The sequence below is a fragment of the Camelus bactrianus genome, chromosome 19 (genome assembly GCF_048773025.1).
Source record: "Camelus bactrianus isolate YW-2024 breed Bactrian camel chromosome 19, ASM4877302v1, whole genome shotgun sequence".
Lineage (NCBI taxonomy): Eukaryota > Metazoa > Chordata > Mammalia > Artiodactyla > Camelidae > Camelus > Camelus bactrianus.
The window spans coordinates 17,773,536-17,799,482 of NC_133557.1; the positions used below are offsets into that span (position 1 = coordinate 17,773,536).

General features: G+C 47.6%; 1 protein-coding gene and 1 long non-coding RNA gene across 15 annotated transcripts in view; one reads left to right on the plus strand and one right to left on the minus strand.

The window, feature by feature from the left end:
• The window catches only part of LOC141574053 (uncharacterized), a 310,500-nt gene extending 309,777 nt beyond the window's left edge, over positions 1 to 723 (plus strand). For all 5 annotated transcript variants that reach the window (XR_012500636.1, XR_012500637.1, XR_012500635.1 and 2 more), the window contains one exon: positions 485 to 723. This is a non-coding gene — a long non-coding RNA (uncharacterized LOC141574053). The remainder of the gene's footprint in view (positions 1 to 484) is intronic.
• Positions 1 to 25,947, minus strand: part of PTPRT (protein tyrosine phosphatase receptor type T) — a 944,743-nt gene that overhangs the window by 10,513 nt on the left and 908,283 nt on the right. For all 10 annotated transcript variants that reach the window (XR_012500633.1, XR_012500634.1, XR_012500631.1 and 7 more), the window contains 3 exons: positions 22,553 to 22,684; positions 1,877 to 2,002; positions 858 to 1,021 (listed from right to left, as the gene is read on the minus strand). Coding sequence is in view for 5 of the 10 variants with exons in the window: in XM_074347294.1 (XP_074203395.1) it covers positions 858 to 1,021; positions 1,877 to 2,002; positions 22,553 to 22,684 (422 nt within the window). In the remaining 5 variants the exon portion in view is untranslated. The remainder of the gene's footprint in view (positions 1 to 857; positions 1,022 to 1,876; positions 2,003 to 22,552; positions 22,685 to 25,947) is intronic.

Genomic DNA, 25,947 nt, shown 5'->3' on the forward strand with positions numbered 1-25,947 from the left:
ATTTACAATAGCCAAGATAAGGAGGCAACGTAAGTGCCCATCAACAGATGAATGGAGAAAGAAGATGTGGTCTATATACACAATGGAACACTTCTTAGCCATAAAAAAAGAATGAAAATTTGCCATTTGTAGCAACATGAACGGACCTGGAGGGTATTATACTAGATGACATTAAGTCAGACAGAGAAAGACAAATACTATATAACTTACATGTGGCATCTAAAAAATAAAACTAGTGAATATAACAAAAAAGAAATCGACCCACAGATACAGAGAACAAACCAGTGGCCACTATAGGGGTAGGGGATTAAGAGGCACAAACTACTATGCATAAAATAAATAAGCTACAAGGATGTACTGCACAACAAAGGGATACAGCCAGCATTTTATAACTATAAATGGAGTGTAACCTTAAAAAAGCAAGGTAAAATGTCTGGCATTAAGCTCACTAATCAATGCACGCCCCTTTCTTCTTTTTCTCCAGGAAATAATAGAGGAGGATCTAGTCAGTGGAACCCACTTTGTCTTGAGCTTTCTTGTGACCCGGGACACAGCGTGCCTCCTGCTGGAGAGTGGAGGGCTCCCTTCCCTGTTGGGAGCCATCTCCCATTCCCCATATTTGTGGAGAGGCCTCCAGATTTTTTAATCAATAATATGTCATTGTAATTGTTCAGAGCAACACACTGGCAACCCCGGTCCATTAAAGGATTGTAACATCTTGAATACACGCCCGTTGGTCTTTATGGAGGTGGTATGGCCATGCATGCCTAGGACTGGTGTTTGTGGCCGGCAGCATCCTCAAGGATGTCTTATCTCCCACCACCCTGTTGCCCTGGAGACCCCTCTATAGTACTCACAGGCAGTGGACCACAGTGCGTCCCTCCCTCCCATCGTACTGCTCCTGCCACTTCTCCAGCCGTCGGACCACTTTCAGCAGAGAGCGCTTGGAGGGGGGCGTGTCCCGGTAGGCGGGCCAGCCGATGTACTGGAGATGCTGGACAATACGATACCCATCCTGTGGCTGAGGAGAGAGAGGCTGTTAGGGCTGTTCTGCTGGGGATGCTTAGGGATGCAGGCCCTCCAGATACCCTGGGGGCTGCAGCATTGCAGTGGAAGACAGAATAAATGAGGTCTAAGCTGTGATGTCCTCATGGGGAGTCACAGACTATCCCCATACCCACCTGTATACCTTTGTGCACACTGATTCTCCTGCCATGACTGCTCTGCATCCTTTCTCTACCTAAAAAACTTCTACACAGTCTTCAAAACTCAATTCAAATGTCCCTTTCTTGAGGAAAGTCTTCCTTGACTCTACTGGGCAGAAATCTCTCTCCCTGCAGATCACGTGCCAGAACATATCTTGCTTTTCCATTAGATAGTGAATTCCGAGGGCAGGGACTGAATTCTGCTCACCCTGAGCCCCCAGTAAAGACCAAAGTCACTTTAGTTAGCCACCATTTCATATATTACCCATCTGTTCCTTTCTACCCAATACTCCTCCACTCAGCAGTGAAATTCCTCGTGGAAGCAACTTACTATTTTTCATCTTAGTATTCCCGATGTCTATCCCAAAGCTTACTGGATCCAATCAAAGGCTGCATCAACTCAAGCCAAAAGTGCGACACAGCAGGGAAGCACTATATCCTGAGTTGTGTCTACATGGCAGCAAGTGTCAGGAAACAGGCAGATGGCAGGCTGGATGTCCCCATGTGTGGGAGCCATTACTGGAATCGGCAAAGACATCACTTCCCCCAAGGACGAGATGATCAGGAGAACCCAGCACAGACTCTTGGCTGGCCCGCAGGGTCCTCCCCCCGCAGCTTCCATCTGTTTTGGGAGGGAGGAGCCTGGGAAGCAACAGTGGCGGTACACTCACCCGAGCCATATTGCAGATACGGAATATTCTGTGGATGATGTCCTCGTCGATGTCTGCGGACACGAACTCCACCTGGATAGGTCCATAGCAGCCCGAGGTCTTCTCGGGCCAGTACTGCATACAGAGCTGAGGCAAGGAAAGCGTTCACAGAAAGAAGTCAAGGGCAGGGCCTAGGGGGAGGGCACTGGGGTCATTTATCACCAAGGCTTCCTTACTGCCTGCAGGACACATCCACTAGAAAGGTAAAGTATTATGTAGGGAATTAAACAGCTTTCCTGCTGGATAAAGTCACCCAATTTTTTTTTTTTTTTTTGGTTGTTGAACAGATAAAGCTCTAAACAGAGAAACACTGGGCTTAAACATCTTTGCTGTGCTGATTTCAAGCCATTTGTTGGGCTTGTTGGGCCTCAGTTTTCCCATTTGTAAAATGGGGAGAATACGATGTACCTTGAAGCGCTGCTGTCAAGATTTGCTGGAACACTGCAGGAAGGGCAGCTACCATCTCCAGTTCAATGCAAATCATGGCAGCGTTCCCTGTTCTAGGAAAACCTTCAGTGTTCATTTCATCATCAGATGATGAGTAGTTTAAAACTATACAGGCTTTGGCATCAGGCAGGCTTGGGTCCAAATCCAGTCTCTGCTGCTTGCTAGCTGTGCGGCCCAGGCCTCGGTTTTCTCATATGTAACACAGGGCTGGTTACGCTTACCTTGCACCAAAAGATAATGTAACATGGTGTTGAAGGATTTTCCCTATTATCTTTCCCAATTTGTTTAGAATTGGAAATTAGAACCTACAGTTGAAAGCAAAAGGCACGGGGTGCTTCCCAGACTAAGACAGTGCTTCTCAGCCAGAGGTGGTTTTGTCACCCAGGGGACATCTGCCAATGTCTGGGGACATTTTTGATTGCCACACCTGGGGGTTGCTATGGGCATCTGTGAGTAGAGGCCAGGATGCTGCTAAATGTCCTAAAATGCACATCATGGCTCCCCTGAGAGGAATCTGACCCCAGATCTCAGTGTTGCAGAGACTGAGAGAGCCCGGTCTATGCTAAGTAAACATAAGTTGTCCCTTAAGTTTATAGTGTCATTAAGAAATAGAGACAGATACCTTATTCCCCTGTATCTGTTGAGTCCCTAGTTGACTTCAACTGGGGAAAGAATATTAAGGTTAGTGGCAGGGGTTGTGGCTCAGAGAAGGGCCAAGTCTGGTTCCCAAGGAGCATGGAGAGGGATACTTTGCAGGGACACAGAGGAGACTAGGGCTGCAGGCTTGCTGGAGGCCATCCCAGCATGGACAGTCCATGTGTTAGAAAGCCTCTCCACCTGGGGGCTGCCCAGAAGAGGGATCTGAGGCTCAAAGACCCACCAAAGCTTCTGAGATCCACCCTCTTCATCAGCGGGGTTCACCACAACCTACGCTGAGCTTGCAGACAAGGAGCTACACGGACAGAGGTGACCCAAAGCAACCTGGTGGCCTCCTCACAGGACCACGGATGCAGGATTTTCATGAAAATGATTGCTCTCCCTTTTGTTGAGAGGACAGCCAACTCACCCTGGACAGTCACATGCAAAAACTTCTTTAACTCTGTCTTTCCTCCAGAACTAGACCCAGAAAGGATGAGCAGGGCGGAGGGAAGATGTAGGAGAGAGAAAAGCACACGTCTCCCACCTTCCCAGCCTGGAACCCAAACTCCTGCTTAGGGACAACATCGCTCACACGATGGCCCACAGACCAAAGCTGGCCAGGTGCCTGATTCTGTAAATAACGTTTTACTGAAATACGGCTATTCTTACTCATTTACCTATTGTCTGTGGTTGCTTTCAGGCTATGATGGCAGATTGGAGTAGCTGCGACAGAGAACACAGCCTGCAAAACCTAAACTATTTCCTATCTGGTTCTTTCTGCAGAGAAAGTTTGCCAACTCTTGTCCCATAGGGTCGTGCTAAGGACACAGAGATAATGCATGAGAAACAAGCCCTTCGCCCACTAAATTCCAGTGATTCGTATTTCTGAACTTTTCAGTGCTCAACAAAAATCACAACAATAATGATAATAGCTAACATATACATTTGAAGAATTCTTCCACTCATCACCCCTCTTTAATAGCAAAGACGGGCAAGATTAAGGTCTCTAATGCAGTGGTGCCTTGCTTTCCTGGCACCTCCATCGGGGTTAATTGAAAATATTAAGAAAGGAGGGGGATGTGTGTTTGTGTGCGTGCGTGCGCGCATGCATGTGTGTGGTGGGGGAGTGCTGGACAGTCATCTGCTGAGCTGTGCAGTAATGACAGATCCACAATTTGAACTTCATTTCTCTTTGCCATTGGCTCTTCTGCCTTGCAACCTTCACAGTAATGAGGGTCTGCTACAGATAAGTCAGTGGCTAGCCAGAGAAATCAGAATGAATCAGAACTGCCAATTTTTAAAAAATAATTGTCTTTATTACCTGCATTGAATTTAGCCTTGCCAGAGGTTGGCTGTGATTCTGACATGAGGTACACGGTCCGAGGCATTAAGGAAAGTCTATTACCCCCCAATATTTTCAGTCTGGAGAGACTGTGGCATGATTTGTCTCTTTTAATAAGATTTCCAGACCAATTTCTCAAGCTAATAGGTTCTACTCTGCCTCAAACAAGACTCCTATATTTTGGGACACTTCTCTGCATTTGATTTTCCAGGTCACTCTCCATCATGCCCAGAGGGCTGGGGAAGGTTGCAGGGTCCTTCTCGTCCTGTATCAGAGCCATCCTTTCACTTGAGTTCCCTAATGCATGAGACCACATCAGCAGTGGTGCGGGTAACATTCAGCCGGGTCATGTGTGGGCAGATGTGGTGTTTAAGCTGCCAAGGATCATCAGGGTCTCCTCCCAAGCAAGCCCGAGACCTCGCACATAAATCTAGCTGTGGGAAACAGGAGTGAGAATGAGGGAAGCCAATGCTCTGCTCCTAGTGACCCTTTGAGGCTTGGAAGTGATTCTCATCAGTAAGAAATGTCTTCTGAGGTTTAGCTCAAGACTGTACTGATGTCCAAGTGCTGGGGTTAACTCCGCGGTACCACCGTTTTGGCTTGTGTATGCAGTATAGCAAAAGGCAATGGGGTTCCTGCTTGAAGCACCCTAGGTTCAAATCCCAGCCTTGCCACTCGCTAGCTGAGTGGCTTGGCCAAATATTTTAGCTTCTCTGGACTAAATTATGAGTGGCTGTGAATCTTAACGTGTCTGCTTAGCAAAGGAATCTGCAACTAGTGAGTAGTCAGTCGATGTGAAATATTATTAGGCAGTGTCGGGGAGGGTCACTCAAAACAAGACGGATAAAGTGAAGGGTTTTCCCCTTCTAAGCAGCTGCCCACATGACAATTTTTCTTTAGGATGATACCCAAAGGACTGCCCTTGTGAAAATTCCTGATCAGCCAGCCTGGGGGAGCAGTGGGGACAAGTGGCATCTGGGATATGGGGATACTGTTCTGTATGTCAAAGGCGAAGACTTGTGGGTTATTCTTGAGAGGGACCCAAGAGATAAAGGAGGAAAATTAGGAGCATAGGGGAACCAGTGAAAAGGTTGAGGGTGAATCAGTGTATCATGTGACTCCCCCTCTAACCTCCTAAATATTAAGTAAATTTATAATAATACAGACAATGTTCAAGGTACATGGATTTCTTGTGGAAGCCAGCAAGGAACTGAGTTTTGCTCCTTTGGTGAGTCAGAAGTGGAACAGAGCCCACAAACTTTCGGTCATCTAATCTTTGACAAAGGAGGCAAGAATATACAATGGAATAAAGACAGTCTCTTCAGCAGATGGTGTTGGGAAAACTGGACAGCAGCATAGCATGTAAATCAGTGAAGCTAGAACACCCCTTACACCATACACAAAAATAAACTCAAAATGGATCAAAGACTTAAACATAAACAAAGACTTAAACGTAAACAAGATACAATAAACCTCCTAGAAGAAAATATAGGCAAAACATTATCTCACATACATCTCAAAAATGTTCTCCTAGGGCAGTCTACCCAAGCAATAGAAATAAAAGCAAGAATAAACAAATGGGACCTAATTAAACTTACAAGCTTCTGCACAGCAAAGGAAACCATAAGTAAAACACAAAGACAACCTACGGGATGGGAAAAAATTTTTGCAAATGATGAAACTGACAAAGGCTTGATCTATAGAACATATAAGCAGCTCATGTGACTTAAGAAAAAAACAACCCAATCCAAAAATGGGCAGAAGACCTAAACAAGCAATTCTCCAAGAAAGACATACAAATGATCAATAGGCACATGAAAAAATGCTCAATATCACTAATTATCAGAGAAATGCAAATCAAAACTACAATGAGGTATCACCACACACCAGTCAGAATGGCCATCATTCAAAAGTCCACAAATGACAAATGCTGGAGAGGCTGTGGGGAAAAGGGAACCTTGCTACATTGCTGGTGGAAATGCAGTTTGATGCAGCCACTATGGAAAACAGTATGGAGATTCCTCAAAAGACTAGCAACAGACTTACCATATGACCCAGGAATCCTGCTCCTGGGCATATATCCAGAAGGAACCCTACTTCAAAATGACACCTGCACCCCAATGTTCATAGCAGCACTATTTACAATAGCCGAGATATGGAAACAGCCTAAATGTCCATCAACAGATGACTGGATAAAGAAGAGGTGATATATTTATACAGTGGAATACTATTCAGCCGTAAAAACTAACAATGCCATTTGCAGCAACATGGATGTCTCTGGAGAATGTCATTCTAAGTGAAGTAAGCCAGAAAGAGAAAGAAAAATACCATATGAGATTGCTCATATGTGGAATCTAAAAAAAAAAAAATACAAAACAGAAACAGACTCATAGACATAGAATACAAACTTGTGGTTGCCAGGGAGATGGGGGTGGGAAGGGACAGACTGGGATTTCAAAATGTATAATAGATAAACAAGATTGTACTGTGTAGCACAGGGAAATATATACAGGATCTTGTGGTGGCTCACAGAAAGAATGTGACAATGAATGTATGTATGTTCATGTATAACTGAAAAATTGTGCTCGACACTGGAATTTGACACAACATTGTAAAATGACTATAACTCAATAAAAAAAAGTTAAAAATAAATAAATTAAAAAAAGAAGTGGAACAAAGACCACATGTGAAGGGCCAGACCACAAGCATATAAACACCAATGGTTTATAGGAGCGTGGCCAAGAAGGCAGAGTAGAAAGACCCTGAACTCACCTCCTCTCATGAGCATGCCAAAGTCACACCTATCTACAGACCCACCATTGATGTAAAAGACGGGAATGTACCGGAAGAGATCTTCAACTCAAGACAAAGAAGGAACCACAACAATATGGACAGGACGGGTGGACTCATGATATAATCAAATCCCTTATCTCTGGGTGGGCAGCCCCCAAACTGGAGAATAACTGTATTGCAGAGGTTCCCCCACAGGAGTGAGAGTTCTGAGCCCTACGTCAGGCTCCATAGTTTGGGGGTCCTGCACTGGGAAGATGAGACCCCAGATCACTTGGCTTTGAAGGCCAGCAGGACTTAATTTAGGGAACCCCACAGGACTAGGAGAAACAGAGACTTCACTCTTAGAGGGTACACCCAAAATCTCACATGCACGAGGACCCAGGGCAAAAGTAACTTGATAGGGGCCTGGGCCAGCCCTGCCTGCTGGTCTTGGAGAGTGACCTGGAGAGGTGGGGGATGGGTAGCTGGGGCTCACCCTGGGGACACAGATACTGGTGGCAGCTATATTTGGGAACATTCTACCATGTGAACACTGTTAAAGGTAGCTGCCACCTAGGCTCATTAGTGCTAAGACCTGGCCCCATCCAACAGCCTGTAGGCATGAGTGCTGGGGTGCTTCAGGCCAAACAACTAACTGGGTGGGGACACAGCCCCACCTATCAGTAGACCAGCTGTCAAAGACTTCCTGAGCCCACAGCCATCTCTAGACATCATGCACCTTGACACGGTCCTGCCCACGAGAAGGCCAAGACCCAGCTCCACCCACCAGTGGGTAGGCACTGGCCCTTCCTTCCAGAGATGCTGCACTAGCTTCTAGACCAGCTCACCCACCAGGGGGCAGACACAAGACAACTATGATCACGCAGCCTGCAGACCAGCCCACCAGAGCAGGCCAGACCCTCTTGGGACCAGCTGGGCCTTGGCCCTGGCCCTGTCCACTAGCAGCCCAACACAAGCTTCAGGACACCTGGGCCTCATGTCCAACTGCATCAGGAACTGGCTTCCCCAACCAATGGCCTGTAACAAGCTCTGGGATCCTTAGGCCCTGCAGCCAGACTCCAGGAACCGGCTCCGCCTGCCAGTAGCCCAGCACTCATCTCAGTACCTGACTTCACCCACCAGTGGGCAGGCAGCAGCCCTGGGACCCTGTCTCCACCCACTAGGGAGCCAGCACTAGCCCTGGGGTTCCCTAGTGCTCTGCAGCCAGTCACCTCATGATCAGGCTCCACTGAAGAGCAGGTAGCAGCATCCATACAAGGCAGGGCCTGGCAGCCAACCAGGCTAGGAGCCAGCCCAGCCTACCAGACTGCCCACACAGTCAGCCCACCACAACAGAAGGATCCACACAGCCCTCTTAGGGAGGACCCCTAGAGCATATAGCTTGGGAGACCAGAGGGGAATGTGCTGCTGGGATGCATAGGATGTCTTTCACAGAAGGCCACTTCTCCACAGTCAAGAAATGTAACTAACCTACCACGCCATAAAAATACAGACAGTAACTTAGACAAAATGAGGCAATAGAGGAACATGTTCCAGGTGAAGAAACAAGATAAAACCCCAGAAGAAGAGCTAAGTGAAGTGGAGATAAGCTAAAAGAGTTCAGCACCACCAAACCAGCTCTACAACAAATGTTAAAGGGACTTCTCTAGGCAAAAAAGAAAAGGCCACAAATAGAAACAAGAAAATTATGAAATGAAAAAGCTCACCAGGAAAGGCAAACATACAGAAAGGTAGGAAATTATCCACACACAAAGCTAGTAGGGAGGTTAAAAGGCAAAGGTTGTAAAATCATCTGTATCCACAATAAGCAGTTAAAGGACACATAAGACAATTAGATGTAAAGATGTAAAATATGAAAAACAGTAATCATGAGAGGAGGAGAGTATAGAAACAGGGTTTTTAAAATGCATTTGAAATTAAGTGATCAGAAACTTAAAACAATCACACACACACACACACACACACAGAGAAAGAGGAAGAGGGAGGGGAATAGAGAGACTGACTCTGTTATGCAAAAACCTCATGGTAACTGCAAACCAAAAAACTACAATAGATATATACATAGAAAAGCAAAAGGAATCCAAACATTACAGTAAAGACAGTCATCAAATCACAGGAGAAGATAACAAAAGAAAGGGGGAAAAAGATCTACAAAGACAAACCCAAAACAATTAACAAAATGACAGTAAGGACATATATATTGATAATTACCTTAAATGTAAATGAACTAAATAGCCGGCAAAAAGACAGACAGGTTGAATGGATACAAAAATAAGACCCATATATATGTTGCCTACATGAGACTCACTTCAAATCTAGAGACACATACAGACTGAAAGTGAAGGAATGGATAACGGTAATCCATGCAAATGGAAATCAAAAGAAAGCCAGAGTAGCAATGCTTATATCAGATAAAATATACTTTAAAATAAAGGCTGTTACAAGGTGGAAAGATATCTCATGTTCTTGGATTGGAAGAATCAATACTGTTAAAATGGCCATACTACCCAAAGCAATCTACAGATTTAATGTAATCTCTACCAAATTACCCAGAACATTTTTCACAGAACTAGAATAATCCCAAAATTTATATGGAATCACAAAAGACCCAGAATTGCCAAAGCAGGGTCTTTGAAGGGTATTACTGAAGAAAACGAATGAAGCTGGAGGAATAACCCTTCAGACTTTAGACAATATTACGGAGCTCCAGTAATCAAAACAGCATGGTACTGGCACAAAAACAGATGTATGGGTCAATGGAACCGAATAGAGAGCCCAGAAATAAACCCACAAACTTTTGGCCAATTAACCTTTGATAAAGGAGGCAAAACATAAAAGGAGGCAAAACAAAAAGACAGTCTCTTCAGAAAATGTTGTTGGGAATACTGGACAGCTGCATGTGAATCAATGAAGTTAGAACACTCCCTCACACCATACACAAAAATAAACTCAATATGGCTTACAGACTTAAACATAAGACACTACAAACCTCTTAGAAGAAAACGTAAGCAAAACATCATCTAACAGAAATCTCAGCAATGTTCTCATAGGGCAGTCTACCCAAGCAATAGAAATAAAAGCAAAAATAGACCTAATTAAACTTACAAGCTTCTGCACAGCAAAGGAACCATAAGCAAAACAAAAAGACAACCTACAGAATCGGAGGAAATATTTGCAAAAGATGAGACTGACAAGGGCTTAATTTCAAGAATATATAAACAGCTCATACAACTTAAAAAGAAAAAACATACAACCCAATCCAAAAATAGGCCGAAAGCCTAAACAAGCAATTTCCCAATGAAGACATACAAATGGCCAATAGGCACATGAAAAAAATGCTCAGTATTATTAATTACCAGAGAAAGGTAAATCAAAACTACAATGAGGTATCACCTCACAACAGTCGGAATGGCTGTCATTCAGAAGTCCACAAATGATAAATGCTGGAGAAGGCTGTGGAGAAAAGGGAACCCTCCTACACTGCTGGTGGGAATGTAGTTTGGTACAGCCAATATGGAAAGCAGTATGGACATTCCTCAAAAGACTAAAAACAGACTTATAATATGATCCAGTGATCCCACTCTCGGGCATATATCCAGAGGGAACCTTAATTCAAAAAGATAGAGGTGGGCGGAGCCAAGATGGCAGAGTAGAGAGCTCACAGCTCGCCCTCTCCCACAAATACACCAAGAATTACATCTACAAACCCACTGAATCTCACAGAACTCCTACTGAACTCTGGCAGAGTGTCTCTCATTTCGAAATACAGAAGGATTCTCACAAAATCCAGTAAGGAAAAAAAGGAGAAAGAAAAAATCAGTGCGGGACTGGTCCTGCAGGGAGGGAGAGGCATAGGAAGAAAGGCACCCTCACACTGGGACACCCCCGCTCCAGCCGGGAGGTCAGCGGGGACAGAAGTGGAGCTTCCGAGGCTAGGAGGAGAAAGTGACAACTGCTTGAAAGACAGAACTAAGGGGAACTGCCACGAAGGGTCCCTGGGATCCCCAGCACTAGACTCAAGCCAGCAGGAATGAGCCGGGATGGGCTGTGATTGGGGAGGAGCCCAGAGGGCTGAGGCCCACTGCACAGAGGCAGCCTTAGGGGACTGGAGGGTAGTGTGAGCTCCAGCTGGCAGTGTGTGCAGAACAGAACAGCCTGGGACCCCCATAAAAAAAGCACCCTGTTGGTGTGTGGGGGTGGGGGCACAATGCAGCCACACCCCAGGTGCTTTCTCCGCTCGGCTCCCTTGTTGGTGTGTTCTCGGGAGAGAGAGGTGGGGCTCGGTCACAGTCATCACTGCTGCACGGAGGCAGGGCTGAAGGCTGAATCCATACCCCGTGGCCCTGCAACTGAGATTTGCTTACAGCCCCAGGCAGAGACGGCGGATTTGCTCTCTCTGGACCCTTTGTGGACCCTTGCCTCTGGGACAAATGGGCAGTGAGCGGAGATCGGACTCACAGCGGTGGCAAGTATGGGTATTTACAGCAGGCCACCGTCCTGTACTGTGTGCGGAGGCAGGGCTGGGGTCTGTGCCAACCCTGTGGCACACCACAGATTCAGGTGTGTGACTGCATGCTTGCTACGGTGGGTCCCAGCACCTGCCATTGGTGGATCTGCACTGGTGGTTCCTGGGGCTCAGAGCAGGTGGCTGACATTCCTGCAGCTAGGGCGGGGACAAAGGCACCATCAACAGAGTACTTTGTAAGCCCGCATAACAAGTGACAGACAGCACCACAGAGGGCCCCTCCCAGGGGACATCTCCTGTCTACTCTTCTTCCCAGCTGAAGTGCTCCAACCCTACTTCCTACACACCAGAGCTCAGAAACGGGTCTAGAAGCCTCTATTCTAGCAACAGGGGAGCAGACTAGGCCCTTGTCAAGGCTGTGACAACTACAGAACAAAAAAGGAGGCCCAGGTCAACAACCGCCACCAGGGCAGGCTCTGAGCACCACGACACCAACCACACTGCCAATCAAAGGGACACAGCCAACACTCACAGAAGAAAGATGCAGCAGCCATCCATACTAAGAACAGCCCTCGCAACAAAACTATCAGATGCAGTCTACACAGGAATGCTTCCTAAATAAAAACAAACAAACAAAAAACAAAACAGCCCTTCAAGCCAAAGTAGATAACTGACATTCCTAAATCCACAGAGCCAGAGAAATGTAAGTAAAATGAAGAAGTAGAGGAACTACTCCCAATTAAAAGAACAAGAGAATTCCCCTGAAAGAATGATCAATGAAATAGACCTCAACAGTCTACTAGATCATGACTTCAAAAAGGGGGTGATCAATGCAATGAGGGAACTAAAAGAGACTATCAACAGACACAGAGAATATTTTAAAAAAGGAAATTGAAACTATAAAGAGCCAATTAAAAACAGAAAACTCAGTTGCTAAGATAAGAGCTGAGCTAAAGGCAGTCAAAAGCAGACTACATAATGCACAGGAACGAATAAGTGACTTAGAAGATAGGATAACAGCAGTCAGAACAACAGACAGAGAAGTAAATAAAAACCAATGAAAGCAATATAAGGGGTTCAATGCAATCCCTATCAAAATATCAATCATATTTTTCACAGAACTAGAACAAACAATTGTTAAATTTGTATGCAAACATAAAAGACCCTGAATAGCCAAAATAAACTTGAGAAAGAACAGTGCTAAAGGAATCATGTTCACTGACTTCACACTATATAACAAAGCTACAGTAATGAAAACAGTATGGCACTGGCACAAAAACAGATGCATAGATCAAGGGAACAGGATAGAGAGTGCAGAAATAAACCCAAGCACTTATGGTCAATTCATCTATGACAAAGGAGGCAAGAATATACAATGGAGAAAAGAAAGTCTCTTCAATAAAAGTTGCTGGGGAAAATGGACAGCTATATGTAAAATAATGAAATTAGAGCATTCTCCAACACCATATACAAAAATATATTCAAAATGGATGAAAGACTTAAATGTAAGACTAGATACTATACAACTGCTAAGGAAAACATAGGCAGAACACTCCGATATAAATCACAGCTATTTTTTGGGGTCCATCTCCTAAAGTAAAGGAAATAAAATAAAAAAATAAATGAGACCTAATTAAAATTAAAAGTTTATACACAGCAAAGGAAACCATAAACAAAATGAAAAGACAACCTATGGAATGGGAGAAAATATTTACAAATGATATGACCAGTAAGGGATAATATACAACATGTATAAACAGCTCATAAAACTCAACATAAAAAAAAAAACCCAAGTAAAAATGGGCAGAATAACTAACTAGACATTTTCCAAAGGGGAAATGCAGATGGCCAACAGGCACGTGAGAAAATGCCCAACATCGCTAATCATCAGGGAAATGCGATTCAAAACCACAATGAGATATCATTTCATACCTGTCAGAATGGCTAACATCAAAAAACACAAATAACAAATATTGGCAAGGCTGTGGAGAAAAGGGAACCCTTGTACATTGTTGGTGGAAATGTAACTATATGCAGCACTGTGGAAAACAGTACAGAGGTTTCTCAAAAAACTTAAGAGAACTACCACATGACCCAGCAATTCCACTCTTGGGTATATATCCAAAAAAAATCAAAAACACTAATTCAAAAAGATACATGCATTCTAATGGACATAGCAGCATTATTTACAATTTCCAAGCTATGGAAGCAACCTAAGTGTCCATCAACAGATGAATGGATAAAGATGTGGTATATCTACACAATGGAATACTACTCAGCCATAAAAAGTACAAAATGTTGCCATTTGCAACAACATGGATGGACTTGGGGGGCATTATGCTAAGTGAAATGAGTCTCAGATGGAGAAAGATAAATACTGTATGATGCCGCTTATACGAGAGAACAAACTGGTGGTTATCAGTTGGGAGAGGTGTGGAGGGACAGCAGGGGTGGGGGAAGGGGAGGTACAAATCACTGGGTGTAAAACAGGCTACAGGATACACTGTACAACAAGGGGACTACAGCCAATGTTTTGTAAAAACGGTAAATGGAAAGTAACCTCTAAAATTGTACGAAGTTTTTAAGAATTATAAGTTTAAAAAAGGAAAACAGTTTATAGATATTTTGGGGAAAGGTGTTTATCTTAAGGCCCTAGAAATAGGGGGTTCAAGGAAGCCTGCTTGGCTCTCTAAAACCAAGAGGATCCAGCTGACCTGGGGCCACAGGTACATTCAGTGCAACTTTGTTATTCTCCTTAGATGGGAAACTTGGGAGGTAGATGTCTCCGAGGTAGATTCCAAATCTTTAGCCTACAGCCCAGCCTCCTCCTAGCTTATAGCCTAGTGCTCCCCTCCTCCTCCTTTTGGTACCCATCCGTCTAGGAGGGGTGGTGCTGCCTGCAGGAGGGGGGCCTCGCCACTGCAGATATGCAGGGCAGGGCTGATGACCACACCTGGGGGGGGGGGTTGGGAGCCAAGGCAGCTGGTGCAGCTGCTGATTTAGACATGGCCATGCTTCCCCCAGAAAAGCAGAGGGGCTTTTGCTGTTTATTGTCAGAACAAGTTAAACCAAGCGGCAGTCACGAAGCTTGTATGGACAGCCCCGGAACAGCTGCCACGCATTATTCCACCTCGTGATCTCCATGGCTGTTTGAGCCACGGAAAGATGTCCTTTGGGGGTGCACGCTCGCACGTGAAACATAACAAACACAAAGGTCGCCTCCCTGTTACACATCATTTTCTTGCTGATGGAATCAGAAAGCTTGTTAGTCGCTGAAATAAACATGCTCTGATGAGTTAAATGAAAACTAGCATCTGGGCCTATTTTTGGGATAAACAATTCTAAAGTGTATTTCAGTGCACCTCAGTGATGCCTTTTGTTAATGAAAAAATACTTTGATACAATGGAAAAGCCAGGTAATCCAGCTTGCAGAAATTAAGGGCTCTACTTGTCAAGGTCCCTGTGATCCTTCGGCGGGGCTGGGGAAATCAATCCCAGGCCACCTAAAGATGGAGCGAACTAGTATTTTTAAGAGAAAAATATGTCACCTGAACTGGCTTTAAAATTCGGATCAGTGATGATAAAATTTCTTTAAATAGATTCCACAAAGAGCCCAAAATATCTAATTGGCTCCAACACTGTGGCCAGGTAAGGAAGACAGACTCGGGGCAAATCAGAGGGTGTGAAGCAGGGGAGAGAGAGAGAAAGGCACGTGGACCATAATCGCAGCACATTCGCCCGTCTCTCCCCCACTCACCCTCTCCACTGCCCCACGGAGTGAGTAATGCAATCACACGGAGTGGGTGGACACGCACTCTTCTGACAGGTGCGTCAGTTTGTTTCCAGGAAGGAAGGATGGGAGTTTAGGAAAACATCTAAGGAGGAGAGTAGTGTGGGTGGAAGGCAAAGGCTCAGGACAGGTTTTGGAAAAAGGTAACAAAGAGCCGAATTACGCAGCTTAAGAACAGAACAACATTTGGGGAAGGGGCGGGTGAGCTGAGGAGGGAGGAGTGGGAGCAAAGGTGGAGGGAGGGAGGAGGCAGTTTGGGCAGCCGGTGGGGGAAGATGTGCCGCCAGGTGTGAGGAGGCGAGGTGGGGCTTAAGGACGAGGGTGTGTGATGATCAGCCTTCAGTCGTGGGCACTGCTGAGATATGAACCCGACTAAAGCCTGAGCTGGAACTCGAGGTGACCATGAACCCAGGACTCCTCTGGAATTCCCAGAAACCTTGTGGGTGGACAGTGGACTTTCCCACAGGAAGGGGAACAGGAAACAGAGCCCATTTTATTGAAATCTTCAAAGATAGAGTGAACTTGGCTGACATCTGAGTTACATGAATTTTGTAGGAGATAACACTAAGACTTGGACAAGATAAGAAATTGGCTTAAGGCAACACAGCAAGTACGTGGCAAGGCCAGAACCTGAACTCTGGTCTCTCGACCCCAGACTTGTTACTCTACTGCTCCAGTCGCGGTAGAGACAGAAACAGCCCCTTGCAAAGGCCAGACCTGAGGCTTGCGGAGACACAGACGTGGGCGTTCCGCGTGTGCTGCTAGCATGTTAGGCTATGTTTTCACAGCCGAGATAAAAATGGGGATATCAATGCTTGCTATTTGTCTCACAGGCACAATGACAGGAAAGGACATCTCTGAAATACCACCTCCGCTTTTTTCCTGCGAGGATGACAAGCTTGCCTCTCTCACGCCCAGGAGCTCTGTGGGAACACATCGTTCTCGACCCCCACCCCCTCCCCCTTCCACCTGGTTTTGCACCACCTGAACTCTCAGACTTTCCGGGGCCTCTTATCTATTTAAAACTAAGAAACATTCCTTCCTGCTCTGTATTCCCAGGTACCAGCAAGCCGGTGCTTATCAGGCACAGGGGCCCTGGAAACCCTGTCGTTTGAAAGGTGGTGAAATTCTTCGCCATCCCTGTCGGGGGGGTCCTGGGCCGCGGGACTGGAGAAATCCTGCCTGGGCCTCAGCTTCCTGACCTGCAAGATGAGAGGAAGTGGACCCGGGGCAGATCAGTGGTTTCCAAAGTGAGGTCCATAAAGGTGGCAGGAGAAAGCCAGTGAGGTGTCTTCTAAGTTTTTAAAAGCCACAGGGGACCGCACTGTTGTCCTGGAGTGAAGGACACTGAGTCTCTGCCTTAGAGCACTTCATTGTCTTAGCTCTGTGTACGGCCTCCAGATCAGAAATTCATCGAGGCAGTTATGTTTACGGAAGAGAGACAAGAAAACAAGTTATTATATTAATAAATACAGTTTGGGAAATAAAAGCTTTCAAAGTAGTGAGTCTGTGGAGGGAAGACATGGAGAACACTGAAGGGTGTTTGGAGAACACTAAATTTATAAAATCTTAAAATCTAAAAATCTTAAGAAAAGATTTAAGCAGGGTAAAGTGTACTCCTTAGAATTAGTGACAAGTAAAACACTGAGATGCTCAGGGGATACTCCGAGCAGAGCCAATACAATAAGCGAGCAGAACATGTGAGGAGTGCTAAGCCCTGGCACTTGCCGTCTGGGGACAACAGAAGTGAGGCTGGGTCTCCCTGACCTGGAACCTGACACCAGGCCAGTGAGAGCATGTGCTGGGCGCAATCTGCTGGTTCCTCCAGAGCCACCCACAGTGCTTGGGGCAGTGTGACATGCTACCTAGACACTGGTCCCCTGTCCCTTCTGCTTCCTGGTCACCTTCTCCCTGCAACTTGAGGGACCTGGTGAGAAGGTTCCAGCTGAAGATATTTCCATTCTCTCTGACACCCAAGACAGTCCGGCTATTACATCACCAGAATGCCTGCACCAGGGGGACCAGGGATTTTTTTGTGCCTCTTTTGTCCTTTGCTGTGTCTAGGTTTGTGCCTGGCACATGCAGCTTCTCAAGAAATGTATGCTGATGAATGCATGGCTGAATGCAGCCTAGGAAGCGTACTCCTTGACCTTTAAAAGGACCCCCCCCCCCACCTGCCCCAGCTCAGCAAGCCTCCTGCAGTTGGCAAGGTAGCCATCTGCCTTCTCCTGGGCTCTCCCTCTTGACTACTGATGGACACTGATTCAGACGTGGATCTCTCCAGCTCAAGTCACTTTTCCAATACCCCAGGCTGATTCTGGATTTTCCCCAGGATTCGGTCTCCCACTCTGCACGGGGGCTCTGACCCCCACACCTCCAGGTCTGAATTTCTGTCTTTGTTTTGCTGTCTGATTTAGTTTCCTGCTGCTGCTTAACACACTTGCACAAACGTAGTGGCTTAAAATGACACAAATTTATTATCTGGAGGTTAGAAATCTGAAAGGAGTCTTACGGGGTTAAAATCAAAGTGTTAGCTGAGCTGTGTTCCTTTCCGGAGTCTCTAGGGGAGAAGCTGTTCCTCCTTGTCTTTTCCAGTTTTAGAAGCTGCCAGCATTCCTTAACTTGTGGCCGTATCACTCCAATTTCTGCTTCCATTGTCACACGATCTGTCCCTAATCATCCTTTCTCCCTCTAAGAAGGACCCTAATAGCAGGCCCACCTGCATAACCCAGGACAATCTACGTATCTCAAGATCCTTAACTTCATCACATCTGCACAGTCCCTTTTACCGTGTAAGATAACACATTCACAGATTTACAACATAGGGATTAGCATGTGGACATCTTTGTGTGGGGGCAAGATTCTGCCCACCACCTGGTCCTACCTCACAGCTGGCATAGAGCATTTCCTGAGCTTTCTAGACAGTATGGTAGGTGTGGCATGACCATGACAGGGGCTTCTTTCTGGTGTCTGTGCCCCATGGCCTCTGGTCTAACCACAGAGCCCACAAAGATGGGAGCGATCCTGTCAATGCTACTGGGTATGACTGAAAAGGTTCTTTCCAACGTGCCCATCGGAAACCACAACGTCATTTGCTGAATGTTGTGGTTCTAGGATTTTTGCCTCACTAATCTGACCACAGGCCTCTGGAGTCCCAAGGAGATAAAAAAAGAAAAAAAACTCTAAGGTCGAATGTTGTCGCTTTGAGAGCCTTTATTCTGAGCCCCCACTGCTCTTAATTATCTTTGAAAATCAGCCTCTGCGGAGAACAGAAGCATCCCTGTGGGTGGGTGGGGATGGCTGAGTGAGGGACGTCCTACAGGGTTCTGAGCAGAGGCGGGCAGATTTGCGTGGCAGTGCAAGGAAATGAAGCACTTGGAGAGCTCTCATCCTCTCCACAGCCTTATTTTGCTGCAACTTACAGGTAGTCACAACATAAGCCCTTATGGTTGGTCCCCCGTCAAACCACAGGACGTGGCATTGGTCCTCTTGGGAGCAAGCTAACAACACTCGGGACCTATGGCAGAGTGGTCTGTGTTGCTGGACTGGCTGAAGCTGTGGGCTGGCTTGGCATCGGCACGCTGGCAGACAAATGCTGATGCCACTTCAAAGAACCTCCCCTCCAGGTGCCGAGGGCAGCTTTTCTGATGCTCATGCTGTGTCATTGTTTATTTTCGCAAGGCGCCCAGCTGTTGTGGTGGTGATATTTATACCAATAAGTGCTTTATTCATCTGCTGATTTCAGGGGATGCTTGCCAGCCGCATATGGCAGCCAACCTCGGGGCACTTCTGAGGCTGATGTTTCTGCATTTAGAGAATCAGCTCTCAAAGCCGGCACCAACATCTGGGGCCGAAAGGTCTTCATTCACCCAAGACCCACCCTTGCCAGTGACCTTGACCCTTGCTTCTTTCTACATCCCAAAGTGAGATTCTTTGAAACGCCTCCTCTGTGCCTGGGCTCTGGTTTTGCAGAAAGGGATGTTGGGGAAAGGGCTCTGCTTCACTCATGGGCTCACAGAGCAGAGTTCACTGTTTCACTTTTTCAAGCAAAGGAATAGGGTGGTGATGTGTTCTGACTTTGGAACTCCGCAGGGGCTTTGTTTGATGGGAATCTGTTAAACGTCATGTTATCTCAGATTCCAGCTGTCCATTGTTCAGGTCCTAAACCTTACAGTCATTCTTGACTCCTTGTTCTCTCACATTCCCTATTCAATCTGGCAGGATATTTTGTTGGGTCTTCCTTCAGGATATACCCAGATTCCACCCCACTGCTACCACCCAGGCTCAAGCCACCATCACCCGTCATCTGGATTGTTGCAGGAGCCGCCTCTCTTTTCTCTCTGTTCCCACTCTTAGCAACAATCCTTCCCTTTCCTGCACCAACAGTCTATTCTCAACACAGTAGCCGGAAGGATGCTTTGAAAAAAAAGTCAAATTACTTTCTCGAGTCATTCCTCTGTTCAAGACCTGTCAGTGGCTCCCCATTTCTCTCAGAGTAAAACCAAGTTCTTCCTATGACCCCCCCCCCCCCACCAAGGCCCTCCATGACCTGGCCCTGCTGTGTCTCTGTCACTTTCTGCTGCTGTTCCCACACTCGCTCTGCCCCAGTCGCAAGGGCCTCCGGCTGTTCCTCCACCATAAATCCTCGGTGCAGGTTGGGCCCCTGCCTGGGGTGCTCTTCCCTGAGACGTCACATGGCTCATTCTTGCCCCTCCTCCAAATCTGTGCTCATATATGACCTCAGCGAAGCCCACCTTCGTCACTGAATTACAGGTACGTCCAGTGCTCCAAACCAGCCTTTCATCTTCATTATCCTACCCTCTTATTTTTCTTTCTCCATATACTAGTCACCTTTACCATAGAATTAAGTACGTTATGGAGTGTTTGCTGTTTATTGTCTCCCCTGCTTTAGGATAGAAGTTGCACAAGAGATGAGAATTTTCTGTTTCGCTTTCTCTGGTTAACTGGTGCGTTCCCAAGCACCTAGAATAGCTTCTGGCAGATAGCAGCTACCCAACAAACGTGGACTGAATGAATGAACGGAATTTCTCCTGAACGACTCGAACATACACACCCCAGATTGCATTACATTTCATTCTCTGCTACGGCTGACCCTTGAACTTGGGTCTGAACTGCATGGGTCCACTTATATGAGGATTTTTGTCAACAGTAAATAACACAGCGCTGCACGATCTGCATATATGGAAGAGCCGTGAATATGGGGGAACCGTGGGTACAGAGGAGCTGCGTACATGGAGGGCTGACTACACGTTATAAGCCAATTCTTGAGTGCACGGATGATCGGCGCCCCTAACTCTTGGCACTGTTCAGATGTTGTCATCTGCTCCTCTCCTTGCCTTCCCAAACTTCCTGCTGCCCCATCTTGTCCAGTCACATCCTGGATGCCTGACGGCCCACAGCAGAACCCCTGTCACCATCCATGACTTCATCTCATTCACCTCCCACATCCAACATCTCCCTAAACCTGTGGACCTCAACTCTGGAAATGTCTTCCCACTGAACCCCAATTCTCCTGCCTCCTGGCCCCCTCCTCAGTTCAGATCACCTGCTTTACCTTCTGCACGTTTGCAACCATCTCCTCCCCAGACTCCTGGCTTCCAGGATTTTCCTCCAGCCTGTCCCCCTCACTGGTCCCCTGACCCAGTTTTCTAACAGGAGTTCTGGCTCTACTGCACGACCACTTCAACTCTTCAGTGTCCCCCTCCCCGCAGAGCGCATCCTTTCTACCCGTGCTCCTAGGAACAGCAGGGGTTCCACAAAAGTGCCCAGAGTGGCTGCCTCTCCAGGGAGGGGCACCCGGCAGAGCCAAAAGACCAGTGTGGGTGGAGCTCCTGACCCCACCCCTTGCTTCAGCACAAGCAGCTCTTAATCGTACCTGTTTCAAAGGCTAGGCCTGCATGAAAGCTTTTATTCGCAGAAAGGATTCTGCTGCTTACAGAATAAGTCTGATACCATGCTGCAGGCCAAGACCCCTTAGCCCGCACGGGCAGCCCTCTGCAAGTTGGCCCTGCTGTTTTCCAGCATCACCACCCTCTTCTCCTGACATACCGCAAGCCCCAGGCGCACTGTCACCGAAGCTGCTCTGCAGACAAGCCTCCTCACTGAGCCGCCAACCGCGCCGTCCCCCTGCTTGGAGGGACTTTCCCAGTGACATCACCCCCTACACGCCAAACCTCTGCCGCTGCCTTCAAGGCCAAAGTCACCTTCCCTTTGAAGTCCTCCCTCACCCTCCGGGCAGAATTAATTGCTCCCTGTTCGCAGCCAGTGCAGCACTTCATTGCTGACCTCTGTTACTGTGTCCCCACCTGGTGTGGGGACAATGCAGCAAGACTGTGAGCTCCTGGAGTGCTGAGATGACAGCTCAGATCCATTTTTCTCCTTCCACACGAGGCCTGCCCGAGGCCAGTCCTCACACAGTAGTACGCTGAGTTACTCTGAGTTTCCTTCAAGACAGTGATAGGACTGCTCTCCAAAACTCTAAAGGGCCCCCATCATCCCCTCCACCCAGGAAGGCTGCCCTGCCATGGGGGTGTGAGCCCCAGAAGCTGTCCCATGACACGTGTCCTGTGTCCCGAGTATGTGGATGTGCTGTGGCACGTGATGCCTGGAGCTGGCAGACGCAGGGGAGCTAAGGCCTGAAGCCTGCTGGGGCACGAGGGACACCTGTGACAAAGCCAGGTCTTGATGGGGTCATCGGTGGGCAAAGGGTCCAAGGTTCAAACCCCAAGCTCTGTCAGTCAGGCTGCACCCCAGAGCAGGAAGGGTGGGTGAGCGTGGCCAGACAGCAGGATATTCTGCAGGGTGGAGATGCTCAAAGCTGGGGGAGGCAGCCTTCTCTGTGAGCTCTGCATGATTTGGAGCAAGATCATAACCAGTGCCTGGGGAATGGAGCAACAGAGTCAGGCCCTGGACAGTGGTCGGGGTGGCTGGACAAGGCCCATAGTCAGAAGGAGTCACTGCTGGAATTTGGACAGCCTGGGAGTGGTAGGGCCTGGCAGGAGACTCTCCACCCAGCCTCTGTTGAATGTGTTCACTTGGTGCTCACAGTTGGAGGCAGCACTGTGCTGGTCCCTCCAACTCCTGGGCACGCTGCCCTAAGGCACACCTGAGCACCCAGGGCCATGGCCGGGCTCCTCCTACCTGGGCGCTGTCCAGCTCGTTCAGCATCACCACGGACGAGCAGTTGTAGTCGAACACCAGCCTCCAGAAGTCTGCCACGGTGCTGGGTAGAGGGTGTTGCGTGACCACGAAGGCAGCGGGCTGCTTGTGGCTCTGACAAAAGGACAAAGGCTTTGTGAAATACACACCCATCAGGGATGTTCTGATGAGGGGCAGGCTCATATGGCTGCCCGAGGCCCCTGAGCCTGCCAAACAGATGACACAAAGCACCAGCCCGTTCTTATCTCTGGGAGCCCTGGTGGCAAAGGGGACCTTCTCGTAATGAACTCATTCTCCTCCAAAGACATTTCATTAGGAAAGTGTCATTCGCATGGGGATTATCCAAATAAATTATTTATCTCCTGGAGCTCAGCAAATAATCATCATTGCAATATGAAATGAAAGATTTCTGGACACAGATTTGCTGCTCTGCTGGCCAAGGCACCTCCTGGGATATAAGGGGTATCATGTGTCCCTGTGGCCACAAGGCTGGAGGAGGAGTCAGCTCAGCCTGAGCCAGAGAGCCTCTTGAAGGGGCTTATATAGCCAGAGGCTCACTCCTACCTGAAGGCTGGAATGAGGGCTGAGCTGGCCTGGCAGACACTGGGCACTGTGTCCTGTGAGCCAACAGTGCAGTGAAGGTGCCCAGGTCAGGCAGAGTCAGGCAGATCTGCGTTCAAACCCAGCTTTGCCAGTTGTAATGCTATATAAGTCACCCATCCATCCATCCATCCATCCAAACAACCATTCATTCAAGCACATTTCTAGAGTGATTTTTTTTCAGTGCTGACATTGGCAAGTTATTAGATCTCTCCAAATCTCAGGTTCTTCAACTGGAAGATGGGATTCACAACTCTGAAGGGACAGCCATGGGGCAGACTGAATAAGATTTTCACGTGAAAAGACCAGCAAGCAAGAACCCAGCTGTGAGTCTGCTACCAGGGCAGGGACACCCCTGACGTGCTTCTTCATTCTCGGCACTAGCAACGTGCCTGGCACACTAGATGCCCAGGACAGGTCCAGCAAACAACCGAATACGTTCAGCCCCGTGTTACAGGTGGAGAACTGAGACAGAGAGAAAATGGCCTGTGTGAGTCTGCGTTACATTGGAAGCTTTGATCGAGTCCTGTTTATTACAGTACCCTGTGAGCAGGTGTTTGGAAAGACTGGGGAGCATTTCTGCTTCATTAAAGGTTTGTAAAAGCTGAGAAATAACCCATGTTCTCCATAGGCTTTCTTGAGGGATGGTTCCTGTGGGAGTCACAGCTGTTTTCAGTGGGGTCACAGGTCAGCATAAGGTTGAGGGGAGGGAAGGGGCTGGCCCTTTCCAGCCAAGTGAAGTCTCTGGCGAGAGACTCTGCCAAAAAGATAACCTAGAGCACCCGCCCATTGTTCTGTTATCTCTGGTGCCCTGGTGGCAAAGAAAATGCCTTGAAACTGTGGATGCCACAGATGCACTAGGGGGTCTTGTCTTCTAAGGGTCTTCACTTGCCAGTGGAATAGTCAGAGGAAGAATCTGGGAGAACAGAAAGAGTTTCCCCAAAAGCCAAACTCCAGCTGCAGACAGCGGGTCTGCAGACATCTCCAAACATGGAAAAGAATCTAAGCGTTAAGTGTCGAAAGACTTGGGGTTCGCACCCTGGCTCCACCCTTTCCGAGCTAGTTGACCTGGAAATAGTCATGAAAATTTTCTGACCTTCAGTACCTCATCTGAAGAATGGGAATAATTGCACCCAAACGCAGAACGAGACAGTGTAAGTCTGGGGTCCGACATGCTGCCCAGCACTCAGTGAATGTGAGTTTTCTTCCCTTTCTCCCTGTCTCGGTGATAAATGCTCTATTAGGCCAGCACGCCTGACAAAGCCTTATCTGAAAATATGTTCGAGATCCGTGCTCCTGCTGGGTTTCAGAGATCAGCCGGCAATCCATTTCATGGATAACATCATCCTTTACCAGGGGAAACATTAAAAATTAACCCAGAGGACTTCATATTTTTCTGCTAGAAGCAAAGCTGCCATGGTTACCAGATAATGCACAGACCAAGCTGGAATACAGATAAGGACTTTTTTTTGTAAGAAAGGCAAAGACCCCAGTGGTGGCTCAGAGAAATGCCCTGTGGACAAAGAGAATACAGTCAGCACCAGAGCTTGGCAGAGGGCATCTGACTCCAGGCAGCATCTAACCTACTAAGTAGAGGCCAGGAGCACGTTTGATCCTTGCTTGGATGAAAAAGGCATGGACTGGGGGTTGGTACAAGTGGGAGACAAAGCTTGGGAGGAACTTGAAAGTGTGGGTGCACCCCCAGACCTCACCTCTCTCCACACATACACAGGTGCGTGCACATATGCACACAAAGGCACATACGTGTAACGTGGAAGACTCCACGTTAAAGCCACAGGTCTTCCCTCCACATCCAGATATTTGGTCTGACCAGGACAAGACTCCCTGCTTCCCGAACCAGAGCCAGGGTTCCCAGGGAGAACTTGGGCACCCTGTGGGCAGAGGCCAGGGCAGGCCCTCACAGAGCTGAGACAGGCCTTGACCTCCTGTCAGCTCTCTGCCTCCAACACTTAAGATGCTTGGGGAGAAAGTTCAAGAGAACTAGAGGTCAGAGAGATAGTTGGCCATGACCCCAGGAGAGAATATCCCACATTCCTTCCTGTTCTAGGTAAGACGGGCGATTCATGTGGACTGGATGGACATGACCTCAGGCATAGTTGGGGAGAGGGACCTGGAAGGGCTCATCCCCAGTCAAGCAGTGGTGATTTTGGTCCTGAGTCTCGGGAGGCAAGATATCTGTGTCTTACTGAATCAAGCAAACTGTGAGGAGGCTCAAGGAATGAATTCTAGAGCGTGAGCCAGGAGTTCCAGGTGCCGGCTTTGCTGCTAGCTCTCTGGGTGTCTCTGAGCCTCAGAGAAGTGCTGGGAAGTGCATGGGTGAGCTTCCTTCCTGTTGCAAACATCTCTACATCCTGGAAGTGGAGGGATGTAACTGGAAGTAGCTGGAGGATCCAGGGGAGAAGCATTCAAGTCAGGAGTGTGGGCCCACTGGGATAGGACCATGACCCCCTAATCCCAAACCAGGTCAAGGTAGGTGTGCCCTTCTTGGAGGTGATGCTGAGAAAGCAGGATACAGTGCCTCTAACAGAATTAGGAACATGGCTGGCATGGAGAATGTTTCCTGAACTGAACTTAAGGCTGACAGTCAGCTCTGTAGGTAGCTGGAGGGGGACCTGGGCAGGCCTGTAGCCTCCCCGTGGTGTCAGGAGACCCACTTTAAGCTTTTGGTCTGTTCTTTCCAGGATCTTTATGGGAGCAGAAGAGCTAACAGCTTGTGCACAGGTTTGGATCAGAGCATTTATAGGGAGAATGGTCTT